The following is a 19,947-nucleotide window of genomic DNA, read 5'->3' on the forward strand; positions in this document are numbered from 1 at the left end:
TTTAAAGTCAGAGAAAAAAAAAAAAAAAAAAAAGCGAAGGCTTACGCAAGCAAACAAATATGGCTGCCCCCAGTGTGGTATGAGCGTGTGGAAGTTCATGCCGAGCTTTGGCGGTTGAGCTGCCGGTCTTGTGTTAGACGTTGCGGGTTTAGTTTACGATGACGGGCGGGTGTGAGACACTGGTCCTGCTGCTGTCAGCAGCGGCCTGGGTGAGCGCTCAGCCAGAGGAAGGTAGGTACAGTCACCGAGGCCTCCGTGTCTACCAGGCTGCATGTTCTGTTTCTCCTGCAGCGTCTTCCCTGTTAAGCCTAAATTCACACGGAGGAGTTTGCAAAGGTGAAAAACGCATTTTTTTCTTGGCAGAAGCCATGCCTCGCAACTTTTGAAAAGCCCAAATGTGCGGTGCAAATTATTTCATACTAGGGTAGGCATCTAACTGTGACCAAAACACAACTGTATACACCCAACCTTAAAGGGGTATTCCCATCACATACAATGGGGGCATATCACTAGCATATGCCCCCATTATCTGATAGGTGCGGGTCCCAAGGAGAATGGAGTGGGGAGAGCTGTGGCCGCGTGTGCCCCCCCCCACCCCTTGATGGCAGTTGTGGCCGCGTGTGCCCCCCCACCCCTTGACGGCAGTTGTGGCCGCGTGTGCCCCCCCCACCCCTTGACGGCAGTTGTGGCCGCGTGTGCCCCCCCACCCCTTGACGGCAGTTGTGGCCGCGTGTGCCCCCCCCACCCCTTGACGGCAGTTGTGGCCGCGTGTGCCCCCCCCACCCCTTGACGGCAGTTGTGGCCGCGTGTGCCCCCCCCACCCCTTGACGGCAGTTGTGGCCGCGTGTGCCCCCCCCACCCCTTGACGGCAGTTGTGGCCGCGTGTGCCCCCCCCACCCCTTGACGGCAGTTGTGGCCGCGTGTGCCCCCCCCCACCCCTTGACGGCAGTTGTGGCCGCGTGTGCCCCCCCACCCCTTGACGGCAGTTGTGGCCGCGTGTGCCCCCCCCACCCCTTGACGGCAGTTGTGGCCGCGTGGGCCCCCCCCCCACCCCTTGACGGCAGTTGTGGCCGCCTGGGGCCCCCCCCCCCCCCCACCCCTTGACGGCAGTTGTGGCCGCCTGGGGCCCCCCCCCCCCCACCCCTTGACGGCAGTTGTGGCCGCCTGGGGCCCCCCCCCCCCACCCCTTGACGGCAGTTGTGGCCGCCTGGGGCCCCCCCCCCCCCCACCCCTTGACGGCAGTTGTGGGCGCCTGGGGCCCCCCCCCCCCCCACCCCTTGACGGCAGTTGTGGCCGCCTGGGGCCCCCCCCCCACCCCTTGACGGCAGTTGTGGCCGCCTGGGCCCCCCCCCACCCCTTGACGGCAGTTGTGGCCGCCTGGGCCCACCCCTTGACGGCAGTTGTGGCCGCGTATGTGCCCTCTTCACAGGAAGTTGTGCCCTCTTCCGTGTTGTGTCTTTGATATTCACAGACCCATAGACTTCAACAGGCCACAAGGAGATGTCATGCTGTATGGGGGCGGGGGCCACAAGGAGACGTTATACTGTATGGGGGTGGGGGCCACAAGGCGATGTTATACTGTAGGGGGCGGGGGCCACAAGGCGATGTTATACTGTATGGGGCGGGTGCCACAAGGAGACGTTATGCTGTATGGGGGCAGGGCCACAAGGAGATGTCATGCTGTATGGGGGCAGGGCCACAAGGAGATGTCATGCTGTATGGGGCGGGGGCCACAAGGAGATGTCATGCTGTATGGGGCGGGGGCCACAAGGAGATGTCATGCTGTATGGGGCGGGGGCCACAAGGAGATGTCATGCTGTATGGGGCGGGGGCCACAAGGAGATGTCATGCTGTATGGGGCGGGGGCCACAAGGAGATGTCATGCTGTATGGGGCGGGGGCCACAAGGAGATGTCATGCTGTATGGGGCGGGGGCCACAAGGAGATGTCATGCTGTATGGGGCGGGGGCCACAAGGAGATGTCATGCTGTATGGGGCGGGGGCCACAAGGAGATGTCATGCTGTATGGGGCGGGGGCCACAAGGAGATGTCATGCTGTATGGGGCGGGGGCCACAAGGAGATGTCATGCTGTATGGGGCGGGGGCCACAAGGAGATGTCATGCTGTATGGGGCGGGGGCCACAAGGAGATGTCATGCTGTATGGGGCGGGGGCCACAAGGAGATGTCATGCTGTATGGGGCGGGGGCCACAAGGAGATGTCATGCTGTATGGGGCGGGGGCCACAAGGAGATGTCATGCTGTATGGGGCGGGGGCCACAAGGAGATGTCATGCTGTATGGGGCGGGGGCCACAAGGAGATGTCATGCTGTATGGGGCGGGGGCCACAAGGAGATGTCGTGCTGTATGGGGCGGGGGCCACAAGGAGATGTCGTGCTGTATGGGGCGGGGGCCACAAGGAGATGTCGTGCTGTATGGGGCGGGGGCCACAAGGAGATGTCGTGCTGTATGGGGCGGGGGCCACAAGGAGATGTCGTGCTGTATGGGGCGGGGGCCACAAGGAGATGTCGTGCTGTATGGGGCGGGGGCCACAAGGAGATGTCGTGCTGTATGGGGCGGGGGCCACAAGGAGACGTTGTACTGTATGGGGGCAGCCGCTTGGTGACGTTATACTGTATGGAACACTAGGGCAGCCCCAAGGTGACGTTATACTGTATGGGGGCACAAGGAGACGTTATACTGTATGGGGGCAAGAGGGAGACATTATAGTTTATCAAGTGCCACGTGCAGTGCAGATTGCAGGTAGGGCCAGAGCCTCAGAAGACAGACAGCACAACCTTTATTTCTGACACCCCTGCAGATGAGCGTTCCTCCCGGAGCCTGTCCACATCGCAGCTCCCGGCCTGACCTGCAAGCGCTGACTGGGGTCACATAGCATTATACTGATTTATGATGCTATGTAACCCTTACAGTTCTGGAATGTATTAGATAACACTGACATAATGCTGTCAGTGTTATCCAACACATTCCAGAACTGTAAGGGTTACATAGCATCATAAATCAGTATAATGCTATGTGACCCCAGTCAGCGCTTGCAGGTCAGGCCGGGAGCTGCGATGTGGACAGGCTCTGGGAGGAACGCTCATCTGCAGGGGGCTGTGGGGTCTCTCACTCCTCTTCTCCCATCTTGGCCTGCAATTACTCAGTCTCTGGAGACGGTGTGCTGACTTACTGTGCGCTTCTGTGCTGGCAGGTTGGCGGAGACTTCGATACAGGAGTCGGGAGGAGCGGGGGCCGCCTGCAGGAAGTGATATGTACGGTACTTATATGCACGATGCAGGGGCAGGCTGACATAGATGTAGGAGCGGTCAGCTCGCGGCTAGCATATGACCGCTCCTATTACTGCCCAACCGACATGTCCCTGCTACTTGCCCGCACAGGGCTAAACAACTGTTCAAACTACTTGCCCGGCGCACGGAACTGCATGTCCCGGGTGTCGGGCGATAGGAATTCCACACCCCTGTGTTTTAGGGTCTCCATAGTCTTAGAGCCATATTTTTTTTTTTTTTTGACCGATTGTCTTAGTTAGGGTCTCATTTTTTGCGTGATGAGGTGGCAGTTTTGATTGGTACTATTTTGGGGGGCATACAGTTGCAAGAAAAAGTATGTGAACCCTTTGGAATGATATGGATTTCTGCACAAATTGGTCATAAAATGTGATCTGATCTTCATCTAAGTCACAACAATAGACAATCACAGTCTGCTTAAACTAATAACACACAAAGAATTAAATGTTATCATGTTTTTTGAACACACCATGTAAACATTCACAGTGCAGATTGAAAAAGTATGTGAACCCCTAGACTAATGACATCTCCAAGAGCTAATTGGAGTGAGGTGTCAGCCAACTGGAGTCTATTCAATGAGATGAGATTGGAGGTGTTGGTTACAGCTGCCCTGCCCTATAAAAAACACACACCAGTTCTGGGTTTGCTTTTCACAAGAAGCATTGCCTGATGTGAATGATGCCTCGCACAAAAGAGCTCTCAGAAGACCTACGAGTAAGAATTGTTGACTTGCATAAAGCTGGAAAGGGTTATAAAAGTATCTCCAAAAGCCTTGCTGTTCATCAGTCCACGGTAAGACAAATTGTCTATAAATGGAGAAAGTTCAGCACTGCTGCTACTCTCCCTAGGAGTGGCCGTCCTGTAAAGATGACTGCAAGAGCACAGCGCAAACTGCTCAATGAGGTGAAGAAGAATCCTAGAGTGTCAGCTAAAGACTTACAAAAGTCTCTGGCATATGCTAACATCCCTGTTAGCGAATCTACGATACGTAAAACACTAAACAAGAATGGATTTCATGGGAGGATACCACAGAGGAAGCCACTGCTGTCCAAAAAAAACATTGCTGCACGTTTACAGTTTGCACAAGAGCACCTGGATGTTCCACAGCAGTACTGGCAAAATATTCTGTGGACAGATGAAACCAAAGTTGAGTTGTTTGGAAGAAACACACAACACTATGTGTGGAGAAAAAGAGGCACAGCACACCAACATCAAAACCTCATCCCAACTGTGAAGTTTGGTGGTGGGGGCATCATAGTCTGGGGCTGCTTTGCTGCGTCAGGGCCTGGACGGATTGCTATCATCGAAGGAAAAATGAATTCCCAAGTTTATCAAGACATTTTGCAGGAGAATCTAAGGCCATCTGTCCACCAGCTGAAGCTCAACAGAAGATGGGTGTTTTGCGTAAGGACAACGATCCAAAGCATAGAAGTAAATCAACAACAGAATGGCTTAAACAGAAGAAAATACGCCTTCTGGAGTGGCCCAGTCAGAGTCCTGACCTCAACCCGATTGAGATGCTGTGGCATGACCTCAAGAAAGCGGTTCACACCAGACATCCCAATATTGTTGAACTGAAACAGTTCTGTAGAAGAATGGTCAAAAATTACTCCTGACCGTTGTGCACGTCTGATCTGCAACTACAGGAAACATTTGGTTGAAGTTATTGCTGCCAAAGAAGGTTCAACCAGTTATTAAATCCAAGGGTTCACATACTTTTTCCACCTGCACTGTGAATGTTTACATGGTGTGTTCAATAAAAACATGGTAACATGTAGGGGTGCACCGAAATGAAAATTCTGGTCCGAAACCGAAAATTCAGGATGCCCTTGACCGAAAACCGAAACCGAAACTGCCTTTTTGCCCAAATACTTTTAAAATACTTTTTTTTAAATGATTTTATTAATAATTATTTTTCATGAATGAAATTCATCTGTGGGTGGCGCTGTTATGGAGAGGGGGATCTGTGGGTGGCGCTGTTATGGAGAGGGGGATCTGTGGGTGGCGCTGTTATGGAGAGGGGGATCTGTGGGTGGCGCTGTTATGGAGAGGGGGATCTGTGGGTGGCGCTGTTATGGAGAGGGGGATCTGTGGGTGGCGCTGTTATGGAGAGGGGGATCTGTGGGTGGCGCTGTTATGGAGAGGGGGATCTGTGCACTGTTATGGGCATAACAGTGCACAGATCCCTTTCCCCATAACAGTGCACAGATCCCTTTCCCCATAACAGTGCACAGATCCCTTTCCCCATAACAGTGCACAGATCCCTTTCCCCATAACAGTGCACAGATCCCCCCTCCCCATAGCAGTGCCATAGACCGATCCCCCTACCCATAACAGCCCCGGCCCTGCTGCTCACAGCAGACTAATCACTGCATCTTTATTTTACCTTACAATCGTGACGCTCCAGTAACAACTCTGCAGGCAGAGCGGAGGGCGGCGTAACGTCACTTACTCACGTGACGCACCTGCTCCGCCCACTTTATGAATGAAGGAGGCGGAGCAGGCGCGTCACTTGAGTAAGTGACGTTACGCCGGCCTCCGCTCTGCCTGCAGAGTTGTTAGTTACTGGAGCGTCACGATTGTAAGGTAAAATAAAGATGCAGTGACAAAGTAAACCGCCCGCCCGCAGATGGTGGGTGACAAATCCCACACCCCATATTTTCGGCCGATATGTAACAATATCGGCCGAAGTGGATTAGGTGCATTTTCGGCCGATATTTTCGGCTGCCGATATTTCGGTGCACCCCTAGTAACATGTAATTCTTTGTGTGTTATTAGTTTAAGCAGACTGTGATTGTCTATTGTTGTGACTTAGATGAAGATCAGATCACATTTTATGACCAATTTGTGCAGAAATCCATATAATTCCAAAGGATTCACACACTTTTTCTTGCAACTGTACGCCTTTTCGATCACTTGGTTGTTGCACTTCGTGATGTAAGATGACGAAAATAGCTTTTTTTGACGCTGTTCATAATTTTTTTAATGGTGTTTTATCGGACTGGGTGGATCAAGTGATATATTTATAGAGCCGACCGTCATGGACGCGGCAATACCAAATATGTATACAGTACAGACCAAAAGTTTGGACACACCTTCTCATTCAAAGAGTTTTCTTTATTTTCATGACTATGAAAATTGTAGATTCACACTGAAGGCATCAAAACTATGAATTAACACATGTGGAATTATATACATAACAAACAAGTGTGAAACAACTGAAAATAAGTCATATTCTAGGTTCTTCAAAGTAGCCACCTTTTGCTTTGATTACTGCTTTGCACACTCTTGGCATTCTCTTGATGAGCTTCAAGAGGTAGTCCCCTGAAATGGTTTTCACTTCACAGGTGTGCCCTGTCAGGTTTAATAAGTGGGATTTCTTGCCTTATAAATGGGGTTGGGACCATCAGTTGCGTTGAGGAGAAGTCAGGTGGATACACAGCTGATAGTCCTACTGAATAGACTGTTAGAATTGGTATTATGGCAAGAAAAAAGCAGCTAAGTAAAGAAAAACGAGTGGCCATCATTACTTTAAGAAATGAAGATCAGTCAGTCAGCCGAAAAATTGGGATAACTTTGAAAGTAAGGGCTATTTGACCATGAATGAGAGTGATGGGGTGCTGCGCCAGATGACCTGGCCTCCACAGTCACCGGACTTGAACCCAATCGAGATGGTTTGGGGTGAGCTAGATCGCAGAGTGAAGGCAAAAGGGCCAACAAGTGCTAAGCATCTCTGGGAACTCCTTCAAGACTGTTGGAAGACCATTTCAGGGGACTACCTCTTGAAGGTCATCAAGAGAATGCCAAGAGTGTGCAAAGCAGTAATCAAAGCAAAAGGTGGCTACTTTGAAGAACCTAGAATATGACATATTTTAGTTGTTTCACATTTGTTTGTTATGTATATAATTCCACATGTGTTAATTCATAGTTTTGATGCCTTCATAGTCATGAAAATAAAGAAAACTCTTTGAATGAGAAGGTGTGTCCAAACTTTTGGTCTGTACTGTATATGCCACATGACGGCCGGGACAGGAAGCGCATAGCGCTTCCTGATCTGTATACACATCGCTCGGTGAGCGCTATGTATACAGCGATCTAGAAGGCAGGGACACCTGGGAACTGTCCCTGCCTTCTCTCTGGGTTGCCCTGCTGTCACTGACGATTAGCGTGCAGCTGCCATCTCTGAATGAACGTTTAGAAATCAGAGATCCACCTCCCGGACGTTTATAGTCAACGGACGGACAGGAGGTGGTTAAAGGGGTATTATCACAATAATCACGGTTTAATCTGTTAATGATGTGCCAGTGATCATTTTTGTAAATATATTGTATTGGCAAATTCCCTCCTACCTCATTGTTATATGCTATCCCATATATACGGTGACCGCTCGCTTCGTGAATTCATGGGCCGCGCTTGCGCAGAAGACATTTTTTTCCCCCCACCCAGCTGGCCGTTCATTGCAGTCTTGAATGCGCATGCGCAAGGTATATTTCTTCAGTGCCGTGTCTCATACAGAGCTGCGCATGCCCTGTATTCAGCGCGGCTCAGTATAAGACGCGGCACTAAAGAAATAAGCTTTGCACATGCGCGGCAGTGTGCATGTTCAGGACTGCAATGAGCGGCCGGCTGGGTGAAAAAAACATGTCTTCTGCGCAAGCGCGGCCCGGGCATTCGGGAGAGAAGCGGTGGCCATAGGAGACACATGAACAAGCACGCAAGGACTGAGTGCTCAGTGTGATGTCATAAAGAGGCGTGGCCGGCCTTCACTCAAACTGCCTAAGCCTACCCAGCCTTAGAAGCAGGAAACCAGGAAGTGAACAGCAGAGCTGGCTGCAGGTCAGGAGGAATTAGCAAGATGGGAAAACCCCTTTAATAACTATTTCCCCCCCTTAGGGGCTAGAACCTGGGATCTTTTCATCCCTTGTCCTATGCACCCTGATAGAGCTCTATTAGGTTGAATAGGATTTCACACTCTCCCTGCTGCCCAGTGCATAGTACACACAGCAGCAGGGAGCTCACCATGGCAGCCAGGGCTTCAGTAGCGTCCTGGCTGCCATGGTAACCGATCGGAGCCCCAGGATTACACTGCTGGGGCTCCCATCAGAAGCTGCCACTGCACCACCAATGGTTGAAGAGGAGGGGACGGGGCCCGCGCGCACTGCGCCACCAATGATAATTAACCTTTAATACAGGAGGTGGGTATTGCTGGCACCCACCTCCTGTATTTGTATTATAGGTTAATTATCTTTGGTGGAACAGTGGCCAGGCACCTGCTATGCTAGCTGCTTGACTGGGGAGGACACTCCGGAGGAGGAGGCTGCTGCTGTTCGCCGAGCTCACTAGATCAGACTGCGCAGCAGTGTATTCCCTCCCTCGTCCGGCCTCCTGCTTTAATAGCGGCACATTCATTGGTGGTAGTGGTGCGGGCAGCTTCAGAGCGCGCTCACTTCATTGGGCTCAGCACAGCCGCGTCATAGAAGGGAGGGACACCCTCCCTCCTCGATGCGTGAGCGCCATAAGAGGAGAGTCTAGTATCGAAAAAATGAACATCCTGATACTGAATCAATACTGGCATAAAAGTATCGATTGGGTATCGAAAGTTCGATACCCGAAACAACCCTAAGTAAGTGCCTTGTGTTAAGCTTGTCTACATATGGACGATTTGCTGAAGTGAGACAACCCCTTTGATGTCCCTCCACAGCATTTCAGTTGGCTTGAGGTATGGACTTGACAGGGTAATCGCAAGGCCTTGAATCTTTTCTTTTTCAGCCACTCTGTTGTAGATTTGCTGGTGTGTTTGGGATCATTGTCCTATTGTATGACCCAGTGTCGGCTGAGCTTTAGCTTATTGAATAGATGGTCTCACATTTGACTCTAGAATACTTTGGGATACAGAGGAGTTCATAGTTGACTCAATCACCGCAAAGTGTCCAGGTCCTGTGGCTGCACACCCAGTCAGCCTAAATCATCACCCCTTTACAACCAAGCCTGGTGTTTCAGCTGATATGTGGTATTTGGTTGTCACCAAACATCTCCACTTTCATCTCGTCTGTCCAAAAAACATTACTCCAAAAGCTTTGTGGTTTGTTCAGATGCAATTTTGAAAACTTAAAAGGTATTCTGGTTATATCAAGTAATCCCCTATCCACAGGATAGGAGTTAACTATTAGATCAGTGGGGGCCTCAAATCCCGTGGAGCCGTCCTGAAATAGAGTACAGAGCTTTATAGCCCCACCTAGATTGATGGGCAGCAACAAGTGTTTCTCTAGGAACGTTGCTGATGCCTTTCCTCAGGATAGGTCATCAATATTAGATTGGAATATCTGTGTGAAGAGAGCCCAGCACTCACGCAAACACTACGTTCTCTTCACTTTTTACCTACTCACTGTCGACATGGCAGTAGTGAGCAGTGGGATTGCGACTCTGCTGTCCCATTCACTTCATTGGAAAGGAGCAGTTGTAGTTAAGGATGGATCAGCTATAATTCCACTGCTCACCACTGTGAAGTCGATGGTGAGCAGGTAAACAGTGAAGAGAAAGCAGTGTTCACACGAGCGCTGCGATCTCTTCGAACAGCTGATTGCCTGGGGTGCCGGGAGTTGGACCCCTAACGAATCGGTTCGGATAGGTCTTAAGTATGTACTGGCTGCACAAGCCCTTTAATTTTTCACACGCAGCTTCTGCATTTTGGCCTAGTTTTTGTTATACTGTATAATTACACACTGTATTTGTCATGTGGCGTCCATCTAAAGTTGGGTTTACCTAAGGCCTCATGCACATGACTATGTATTTTGTCGTCTGCAAACTGCGAATCTGCAAAATACGGATTCCTACTGCGTGCATCCCACAATTTCCATTGACCCTCTTGTCAATGTTCCTATACTTGTCCGCTAAACGGACAAGAGTAGGACGTTTATATATTTTGTTTGAGGGATGGACATATGGATGCGGACAGCTCATAGTGTGCTGCCCACATTTTTTGTGGCTCCATTGAAATGAATGGGTCTGCGTCCAAAGGTCAAAAACTGCAAATCGAATGCGGAACATAAATACAGTTCTGTGCATAATTTTAAGACCTTGTAAGGCTTCTTTCACACTAGCGTTGTTTTAATCCGGCGTTCAATGCCGACACCGGAACTGCCCGCTGGATTCGGAAAAACGTGTGAAAACGGATTACATTTGAATCCTGATCAGGATTTTGATCACAATGAAAAAATGCATTCGAAAAAACGGATCTGCCATTTATGGACTTTTAACTTTTTTTTTTACATTTTTCGTGTTTAACATGCAAAAGCCGGATCCGGGTTGACTTAACACACAGCGCCAGATCCGGCGTTAATGCAAGTCAATGGTAAAAAGACCGGATCCGGCGTTCAGTCAAAGTGTTCAGGATTTTTGGCCGGGGGTAAAAATACAGCATGCTACGCTGAAAAGCCTGATCAGTCAAAAAGACTGAACTGAAGACATCCTGATGCATCCTGAACGGATTACTCTCCATTCAGAATACATGGGGATAAAACTGATTAGTTATTTTCCGGATTTGAGCCCCTAGGATGGAACTCGGCGCCGGAAAAGAAAAACGCTAGTGTGAAAGTACCCTAAGAACCCGGGTCCCTGATGTATCCAGACGCTAGTTTTGATGGGACCTGTGCCGCCAGAGTAGGCATTAGTTTATGACTAGGTGCAGACAAGCCACATGTCAGTAGTGTACACTTGTAAAAAGCGTACAACTAGTGTGCTATGTTTAATATTTCCAGTAGACGTCCATGTAATCTGGAACTGGCATTTTTTTGACTGAAAAATTGGCATTAAAAAAATGCACCAAAAATAGCAATGCTCAAAACAGGCAAAAAATGGACACCAGTTTTTCTGCACAAATATTTTTTTTTTTAGGGGTGTAATGTCATACTATATATGAAATATACAGTGATGCCTTGATTAAAAAAGCAACACACATTGCTTTTTTTTCAAGCAGGGGGAAAAAAAAAAAAACGGCCGCCTATGGGGCTAAAAAGCCAGACAAAGCAAAAAACATTTTGAAACTAAAACTGCCGTCTTCTGTGTTTTGCAGACCACAAAACTGATCTGGTCGTGTGCATGAGGCCTAAAGAAAGCATTTAACATCCATTGTGTGTCTCTTGTTTTTAGATGGATCCGCTGGACCATGGGATCTTCTCCATACATATTTGATGGTGGTATGGCTCAACAGGTTCTACATTTATTCAATTGCTGCATTTGGTGTCACTGTCTGGATCTGCAGTCAGGTGATTACAGGGAGGAAAAAACAGGTCTGTATTTTATTTCCTACCATTTTGTATTGGGAATGGTTTGTGAATTTAGATACTGTAGTTTTAAGATATCCCACCACTGGACTGAAGTGACCCAGCCTAAGGCCTCATTCACACATACGGGGATTTTCACAGACCACGGTCCGTGAAATCCCGTGCTGCTGAGTGCACGGCTTCATTGGTTGCTATGACGCTGCGTGCCACCACTGCTGTACAGTAGTACTCGTATAGATCATATGAGTGTATTAATGTACAGTGGCACAAACGCGTGCGGCGTCATGGCAACCAATGACGCTGTGCACTCGGCAGGACCGGTTTTCACGCTATTGAAATCTGTTGACATGTTAGATATAGTCTACCAGCAGAGAATATCAGTATATGCCATCCCGACCATATAATTACATTAACATTGGATTTCAGGAGCATGAGGTGAGGACATCCAGGGCGACTATACCCTATTAAAATGCTTGATCAGGTCAAGACTTGGAGCAGGTAACTTGTTGTATAACATGGTTGGGTTTATACGTGAAATGACAACTGGTACTTGCAGGATGGGTGCTTTCCATTTAGCAGCCAGTAAGGTATGTTTTGTTAGTTTGTTGTTCTGTTCATAATGGTTTTATCCCCAAAAAAGCCAAACCCAGGGTCTAGTTGGTAATGAACACCATGTGACTTAGGCCTCATGCACACAACCGTGGTGTGTTTTGCGGTCCGCAAATCGCGGATGGAGTCCGTGCCCGTTCCACAATTTGCATAACAGCACGGACAGCCTTCAATATAAATACCTATGGTCCGCAAAGCGTGGACAAGAATGGGACATGTTGTGTTTTTTTTTTTTTTTTTTTTTTTTAGCGGGGCCACGGAACGGAGCAACGGATGCCTACAGCACACGGAGTGCTGTCCGCATCTTTTGCGGCCGCATTGAATTTGGCGGCTCGGATGCGGACCAAAACTATGGTGGTGTGCATGAGGCCTAACTAGTAAATTTGTTATACGGGTCCAAAAACTGGCTTCAATAGGACATGACCACCAGGTATCTTGCCACTTAGACCTCTTTCACACGAGCGTGACGGATTGGCTCCGGGTGCAAGCAAGCAAGTTCAGTCAGTTTTGTGTGCGATTGCGTTCAGTTTTTTCCCGCGTGGGTGCAATGCGTTTTGATGCGTTTACAAACAACATCTCCTAGCAACCGTTAGGGAAAAACGCATTGCATCCGCACCTGCTTGCGGATGCAATGCGTTTTTCACTGAAGCCCCATTCACTTCTATGGGGCCAGGGCTGCGTGAAAAAAGCAGAATATAGAACATGCTGCGTTTTTCACGCAACGCAGAACTGATGCGTGGAAAAAAAACGCTCATGTGCACAGACCCATTTGAAATGAATGGGTCAGGATTCAGTGCGGGTGCTATGCGTTCACATCACGCATCGTACCCGCGCAGAAAACTCTCTCGTGTGAAAGGGGCCTTACTGAGCATTCTCTAAAACCTAATGTTGAGACAGTAGTTGTATATAACATGAAGCCTCCCTGGAGCCTATGGCCTATGTAGAGTCTTAAGTGAGGTTTCTTCTAGAGATAACATCGTCCATTTTTCAGGTGGATGTCCTCCTCTCACTGCAGCATAAATGGCAGTCTAACATCCTGAGGGAGTTGATTTATGGAGTTATGAACTAGGGCTAGAAGTCCTCTCTTTTCAGGCATGTGTAAAGCAGTGTTCTCTGAAAATGTATACTGCACCTCTATATGGGATCCTAAAGTTAAGTTCCAGAAGAGAAATTGTTTTACTCTTTAAGATTCAGCCAAAGGAGGTTGAATTTGAGTCACAAAAGAAGATTGACATCAACTGTGCAATGACGGTTATCTGGTGAACACCAATCATTTAAAATCATGTGTCTAAAGACCCCATATAAAAAGAGGGTTGCCTAGCAAAGGGTTAGGCTACTTTCACACTTGCGTTCGGGGTTCCGCTTGTGAGTTCGGTTTGAAGGCTCTCACAAGCGGCCCCGAACGGATCCGTACAGCCCCAATGCATTCTGAGTGGATGCGGATCCGCTCAGAATGCATCAGTTTGGCACCGTTTGGCCTCCGTTCCGCTCAGCAGGCGGACACCCGAACGCAGCTTGCAGCGTTTTGGTGTCCGCCTGGCCGTGCGGAGCCAAACGGATCCGTCCAGACTTACAATGCAAGTCAATGGGGACGGATCCGTTTGACGTTGACACAATATGGTGCAATTGCAAACTGATCCGTCCCCCATTGACTTTCTATGTAAAGTCAGGAGTCCCTATCAATATACCATCAGATCGGAGTTTTCCCCTCACCCATGACGGCACCCTGTGCGACTCAGGACCTCCCATCAGGACAGGAAACCTGAGAAGATAAAAAGGACACACCTCCACACAACACCAGTTCAGGTTTCCTGTCCTCCGGATGGGAGATCCTGAGAAGCAGCACTGCTGAAGACGTACCTCCAAGACACCGGAGCTGGGGAAGGTCTGTGGCTGGGTGCCGTGGGAAGTCCTATCCCTGGGGAGCGGTAGTTCTGTGGCCGTGCCGGAAACCGCTCCCCATAAGTCTGCCTGCGCCTGCCCTCTCTCCGGCCCTGCGGGGAGCCGCTGTGGCCGTGTTCAGGCGGCTCCCCATGCTTTCCTCTCTCCCCGATTCCAAGATGGCGTCCGTGCGCTTATGCGCAGGTGCGGGGCCGTCTCTTTGAGATGACGTCGGGGGGGCGGGGCTTCACCCGGCAGGTCCCGGAAGTAGAGGCCGGAGCGCGTCTTTTTAAAATCCAAATACGGCGGCAGGTTCAGACTTTCTACAAGCAGGGTTAGACAAAGGGCTCAAGGCCTCCACCTTAAAAGTTCAGGTGTCGGCCTTGAGCTACTTTTTTGACTTCCAATTAGCAATCCACCCGTGGGTCAAGCGTTTCCTTTCTGCCGCTGCCAGAATCTGTCCTTCCGTTAGACCTCTTTCCCCTCCTTGGGACCTAAATAGGGTCTTGACGGCCCTAACCGATAGACCCTTTGAGCCCTTACTAGAGGTTCCCATTGACATCCTATCCATTAAAATGGCTTTCCTCCTGGCTATTTCCTCTGCTAGGAGGATCTCGGAGATCCAGGCCTTCTTGGCATATCCGCCCTATACGATCATCCAGGATGACCAGATAGTTATCAGGCCCCTGCCTTCTTTTCTTCCCAAGGTTGTCTCTGATTTTCATAGGAGCCAAGACATTGTGTTGCCTTCCTTTTTTCCTAACCCCTCCAATAGCTTGGAGGAAAAGTTTCATTGCTTGGATGTCAAGAGATGCTTGTTAGTCTACTTAGATGTTACGGCTCCTTGGAGAAAGGACGAGAACCTCCTGGTTCAGTTTTTAGGAGGAAATAGGGGGAAAAAAGCATCCCGAGGGGTTATTGCTAGATGGGTGAAGAAGGCCATAGCTAGAGCTTATATTTCCCTGGGTCTCCCCTCTCCTTCAGGTTTTGGAGCCCATTCTACTAGGGCGGTGTCTACTTCGTGGGCTGAGAAAGCTGATGTATCGTTAGCCCAAATTTGCAGGGCGGCTACCTGGAGCTCCCCGCATACTTTTCTTAAACATTACAGATTACAGCTCCATTCTGATGCTTCCTTTGGGGAGAAAGTCCTTCAGACTGTGGCCCCCCCCCTAGGTTCTACTTATAGTTTATCTCGCACAGGGTGCCGTCATGGGTGAGGGGAAAACAACATTGCTTACCGGTAATAGTTTTTCTCGATACCCATGACGGCACCCGATTTTTCCCTCCCCAAGCAGATATATATAGATATATATATATGTTGATGGATTTTTGCCAGGTCTATATGACGTAATATAGATATATAAATAAAAAAAAAAAAAAAAAAAAAAGAGGGTTTTTAACCCTTTGTCACTTCTCTCCGGAGAACAATTTATTTCTTCTACTGGTGTTGTGTGGAGGTGTGTCCTTTTTATCTTCTCAGGTTTCCTGTCCTGATGGGAGGTCCTGAGTTGCACAGGGTGCCGTCATGGGTATCGAGAAAAACGATTACCGGTAAGCAATGTTGTTTTCTTCAATCCGATGGTATATTTTAACTTGAAGCGTCCCCATCACCATGGGAACGCCTCTGTTAGAATATACCATCGGATTTGAGTTAGATCGTGAAACTCAGATCCGACAGTATATTCTAACACAGAGGCGTTCCCATGGTGATGGGGATGCTTCAAGTTAGAATATACTAAAAGAACTGTGTACATGACTGCCCCCTGCTGCCTGGCAGCACCTGCCAGGCAGCAGGGGGCAGACCCCCCCCCCCCCCTGTATTTAACTCATTGGTGGCCAGTGCGGCCCCCCTCCCTCCCTCCCCTGTATTTAACTCATTGGTGGCCTGTGCTGCCGGCCCCCCCTCCCTCCCCTGTATTTAACTCATTGGTGGCCTGTGCTGCCGGACCCCCTCCCTCCCCTGTATTTAACTCATTGGTGGCCAGTGCAGCCGGCCCCCCCTCCCTCCCCCCCTAATTAAAATGACCGACCCCCCCCCCCCCCCCCCCCCCCCCATCATTGGTGGCAGCGGAGAGTTCCAATCGGTAAGTAAGTATAGTAAGTATAATGCTTCTAAAATTGCTAAGTCACCATGGCAGCCAGGACTGCAGTAGCGCCCTGGTTGCCATGGTTACCGATCGGAGTCCCAGCGATTAAACTGGGACTCCGATCGGAACTCTTCGCTGCCACCAATGATGGGGGGGTCGGTCATTTTAACTAGGTGGGGGGGGGGGTGGCCGCACTGGCCACCAATGAGTTAAATACAGGGGAGGAAGGGGGGGCTGCACTGGCCACCAATGAGTTAAATACAGGGGAGGGAGGGGGGCAGTCATGTACACAGTTTTTTTTTGTATATTCTAACTTGAAGCGTCCCCATCACCATGGGAACGCCTCTGTGTTAGAATATACTGTCCGATCTGAAGTGAAAAATCACATCTGAAAAAAAGTTATGCAGACGGATCCGTTCTGAACGGATGCAAGCGTTTGCATTATAGGAGTGGATCCGTCTGTACAGACACCAGACGGATCCGCTCCAAACGCAAGTGTGAAAGTAGCCTTAACTGGAGAAGATTTGTAGTTTTCTAATCTGTCATTGTAATGCTAGAGTGTGAGGTAATCGGTGAGGGACTAAATTAGTGATGGGTTTAGAAGCCCACCTTTTTGAGGGCAGGCCAGGTTGGATTCAAGCAGGACCAACAATGGACCACCAGAAGGAACATCAGAGAGAATTGGAGAATTCTAGCAGGACATTTCAATTAGAAAACCTGTCCTACACCATGACATCTCTGGCATGTGCAGTGAATGGTTTCATGAGGTAGCTGGTTTTGATTTTTATATTGGTGAGCTGTAGAAGCAAAATGTCACCAATGAATTTAAAATATTGGTTCAGAAGACCTCAGGTGATAAATTGGAAGTATTCTCCCTTCATCCCTTAGAAGAATACGTCCTTTGTGAAGGAAATGAAGCAATTATTAGAGAATACAAAGGACCTGATAAATGGAATATGTGCTGTTCAGTGCAATCACTTCTGCTGGACAGATTATTCTCCTTTGGCGAGAGGAAGTGTTGAAAATATTTCTCTGCAATTCACATAATACTTCAATTTAACCCTTAACGTCAAGATATTGGTATGGAGAGTATCCATATTTGGACGTCAAAAATAAAGGTGTAACTGGATTAACCCATTGGGATGGATATGTTCTGTATCCACATACTGAATCAAATTCCAATACTCTTGGGGAGGGGTGCTAAACTTTTCTGTTTCAAGGGCCACATTGTTAGATTAAGCTTAAAGGGAACCTGTCACCGGGATTTTGTGTATAGAGCGGATTACCAGTACGGCATCTGCTTATGTGAAAGAATCCTTAAAGGGAACCTGTCACCAGGATTTTGTGCATAGAGCTGAGGACATGGGTTGCTAGATGGCCGCTTTCACATCCACAATACCCAGTCCCCATAGCTCTGTGTGCTTTTATTGTGTCAAAAAAACAATTTGACACATATGCAAATTAACCTGAGATGAGTCCTGTCCCTGACTCATCTCACACACAGGACTCATCTCAGGTTAATTTGCATATGTATCAAATCGGCTTTTTTACGCAATAAAAGCACACAGAGCTATGGGGACTGGGTATTTCGCATGTGCTAGCGGCCACCTAGCAACCCATGTCCTCAGCTCTATGCACAAAATCCTGGTGACAGGTTCCCTTTAAGGACTCTTTCACATGAGCAGATGCCGTACTGGTAATCCGCTGCATGAAAGAGAGCCAAGCCCCGTTCCGTACAGCAGACACACGGAGCAGTAACATGACTGATAACGCTCCGTGCCTCTCTGTGATCTTTTTACTACAAAATAACGGTGAGATAAAGTTGTTACTGTGATTTTGTAGTAAAAAGATCAGAGAAGCAGAGGAGTAATCCCATCTGAAACCCAGCATATCAGCAGTATGTCATAAATGTCTGATAGACAAGGTGCTTGGCAGGAGAAGACGAGTTGGCCATTCTAGTTGATGGAAGATATTGTAATAGCTTAGCAGTTGAAAACTCCCAGAAGCTAAATGATGCAGAAGGTAATACATCTTTAAAAGGAGCAATATGGGTGAAATGTACGTACTGTTTTATGCCTAGTACATGACGTAAGGATTCGGAGGGGATACCAGTAATAGTCTGCATTAGCATGACACTGACCGTTTTACCTGCACCTAGAAAACGCATGTTAAACCGTCAGCATTATGTTATTGTTTTGATGTGCCAAAAGTCTGAAAAAAGACTTATTCATCTGCCTGCGCTATGTAATTTGTCGTCTGAAGTTCTCATTTCCTCAATGCTGGACGCCAGTATGTAGTCCATGCGCCATGTCTCCACCATTTCCACGTCTGTGCGCTATTCCCTGTCCCTTTTTAGCTAGTTTTCAGCGGCTCAATGCGCAGGCTAGCGTGTGCGGGTAGTTGAATAAGAATTTTTTTTCAGACTTTTGGCACATCAAACAACAAAGACACAAACAACAATAAGGTAATGCTGGCGGTTTAATATGCATTTTCTAGGTGAAGGGTTCCCTTTAAGTTACTTAAAGAGGTTGGCTCATTTTGCACTTTGGTGGCGTATTGGTAGGATATGCCACCAGTGTCCTATAACTGTGGTCCCACATCTGTTTCTAGAACAGGGCCCCGAAAGTGAAAGAGGGTGCACCATGGAAGCGTGGCCACCCTCCGTTCACTTCTGTGATGGTGCTGGTATGGCTATTTCCAGAACTCCCATAGAGGTTGATGGAGATGTTGCAGCATTTGCATTCACTTCTGTCGGAGTTCTGGAAATAGCCCAGCATGCGCTCTCGCCTCATTTTGGAACTCCCATAGAAGTGACTGGAGTGTATGCCTGAAGCGTTCTCTTTCGCGTCTAGAGAGAGGTGTGGACCCCATCTCTAGCGATAGGCCACTAAAGTGCACGATGAGCCCACCCCTTTAACAGTCATATTAAAATTGGAAAAACACGCAATGCCCGACATGATGAGCTCGCTCCCTTGCTGAGAGGCTGAGAAGGCAACTTACTGGATGAATGCGTCTGCTGGGTCCACTGGTCTGTGTCTCCGCTGAGATGTGCTGCTGCTCTCCCCACTGACTTGATTTCGGAGGCTGGACGTCCGGGGTCCTCTCTGGGGGGCTTGACTGCCCTGGGCTGCCCCTCTGTGACCGCTCCGAGGCTGCTTGGGACTGGAGGCTTCATGCGGTGTCTGAAGACTGGGAGCCACGGGTGGCGTGAGTAGACGCCCCACGTGTGTTACTACACTGCTGTTTCTGGGAGCCCCGCTTGCCTGGCGCTGCTTGTTGGGAGCGGCTGTTGGTGAGCCGTCTCCCTGGCATCATCTGCTCCGTTCTGCCACCAGGTGGCCCTAGAGGAAAAGGGGGCTGAGCGGCTCACTATATGATTACCCGCTTTGTCGCAGGGTGGCCCTGAAGAGAGGGGAGGCTGATTGTCTAATTATGTTATACTCGTCAGCTGTTCTACTGTTCTACTGGTGGGGTTGTCACGATAGCCGCCATAAGAGCGGTCAAGTTCTATACTGTTTTCACCAGTATATACAAGTCTCACCAGTGTATATCATCATTGCCTCTGTTTTGTCTCGTTACTGGACGCTATGCTACACCTCACTGCTGGACATTACTCTGCACCATAGTAAAAACTGCCCCGCGCCCCCCTTGATCCCCAAACTCTGGAATCTATGTGCCCCAGAACTGGGAAAATCACCTTTGTTGCATTGCTGGACGCTACGCTACACCTCATTGCTGGACATTACTCTGCACCATAGTAAAAACTGCCCCGCCCCCCCCTTG

At 49.0% G+C, this 19,947-nt stretch overlaps 1 protein-coding gene across 1 annotated transcript in view; it reads left to right on the forward strand.

The window, feature by feature from the left end:
• The first annotated feature begins 39 nt into the window (after positions 1 to 39).
• Positions 40 to 19,947, forward strand: part of LOC120995543 (S-adenosyl-L-methionine-dependent tRNA 4-demethylwyosine synthase TYW1-like) — a 244,696-nt gene continuing 224,788 nt past the window's right edge. Inside the window, exons 1-2 of the mRNA XM_040424815.1 lie at positions 40 to 231; positions 11,454 to 11,593. Of these exons, the coding sequence (XP_040280749.1) occupies positions 159 to 231; positions 11,454 to 11,593 (213 nt within the window). The 5' untranslated portion in view covers positions 40 to 158. The remainder of the gene's footprint in view (positions 232 to 11,453; positions 11,594 to 19,947) is intronic.

Source organism: Bufo bufo, chromosome 3 (assembly GCF_905171765.1).
Source record: "Bufo bufo chromosome 3, aBufBuf1.1, whole genome shotgun sequence".
Classification (NCBI taxonomy): Eukaryota; Metazoa; Chordata; class Amphibia; order Anura; family Bufonidae; genus Bufo; species Bufo bufo.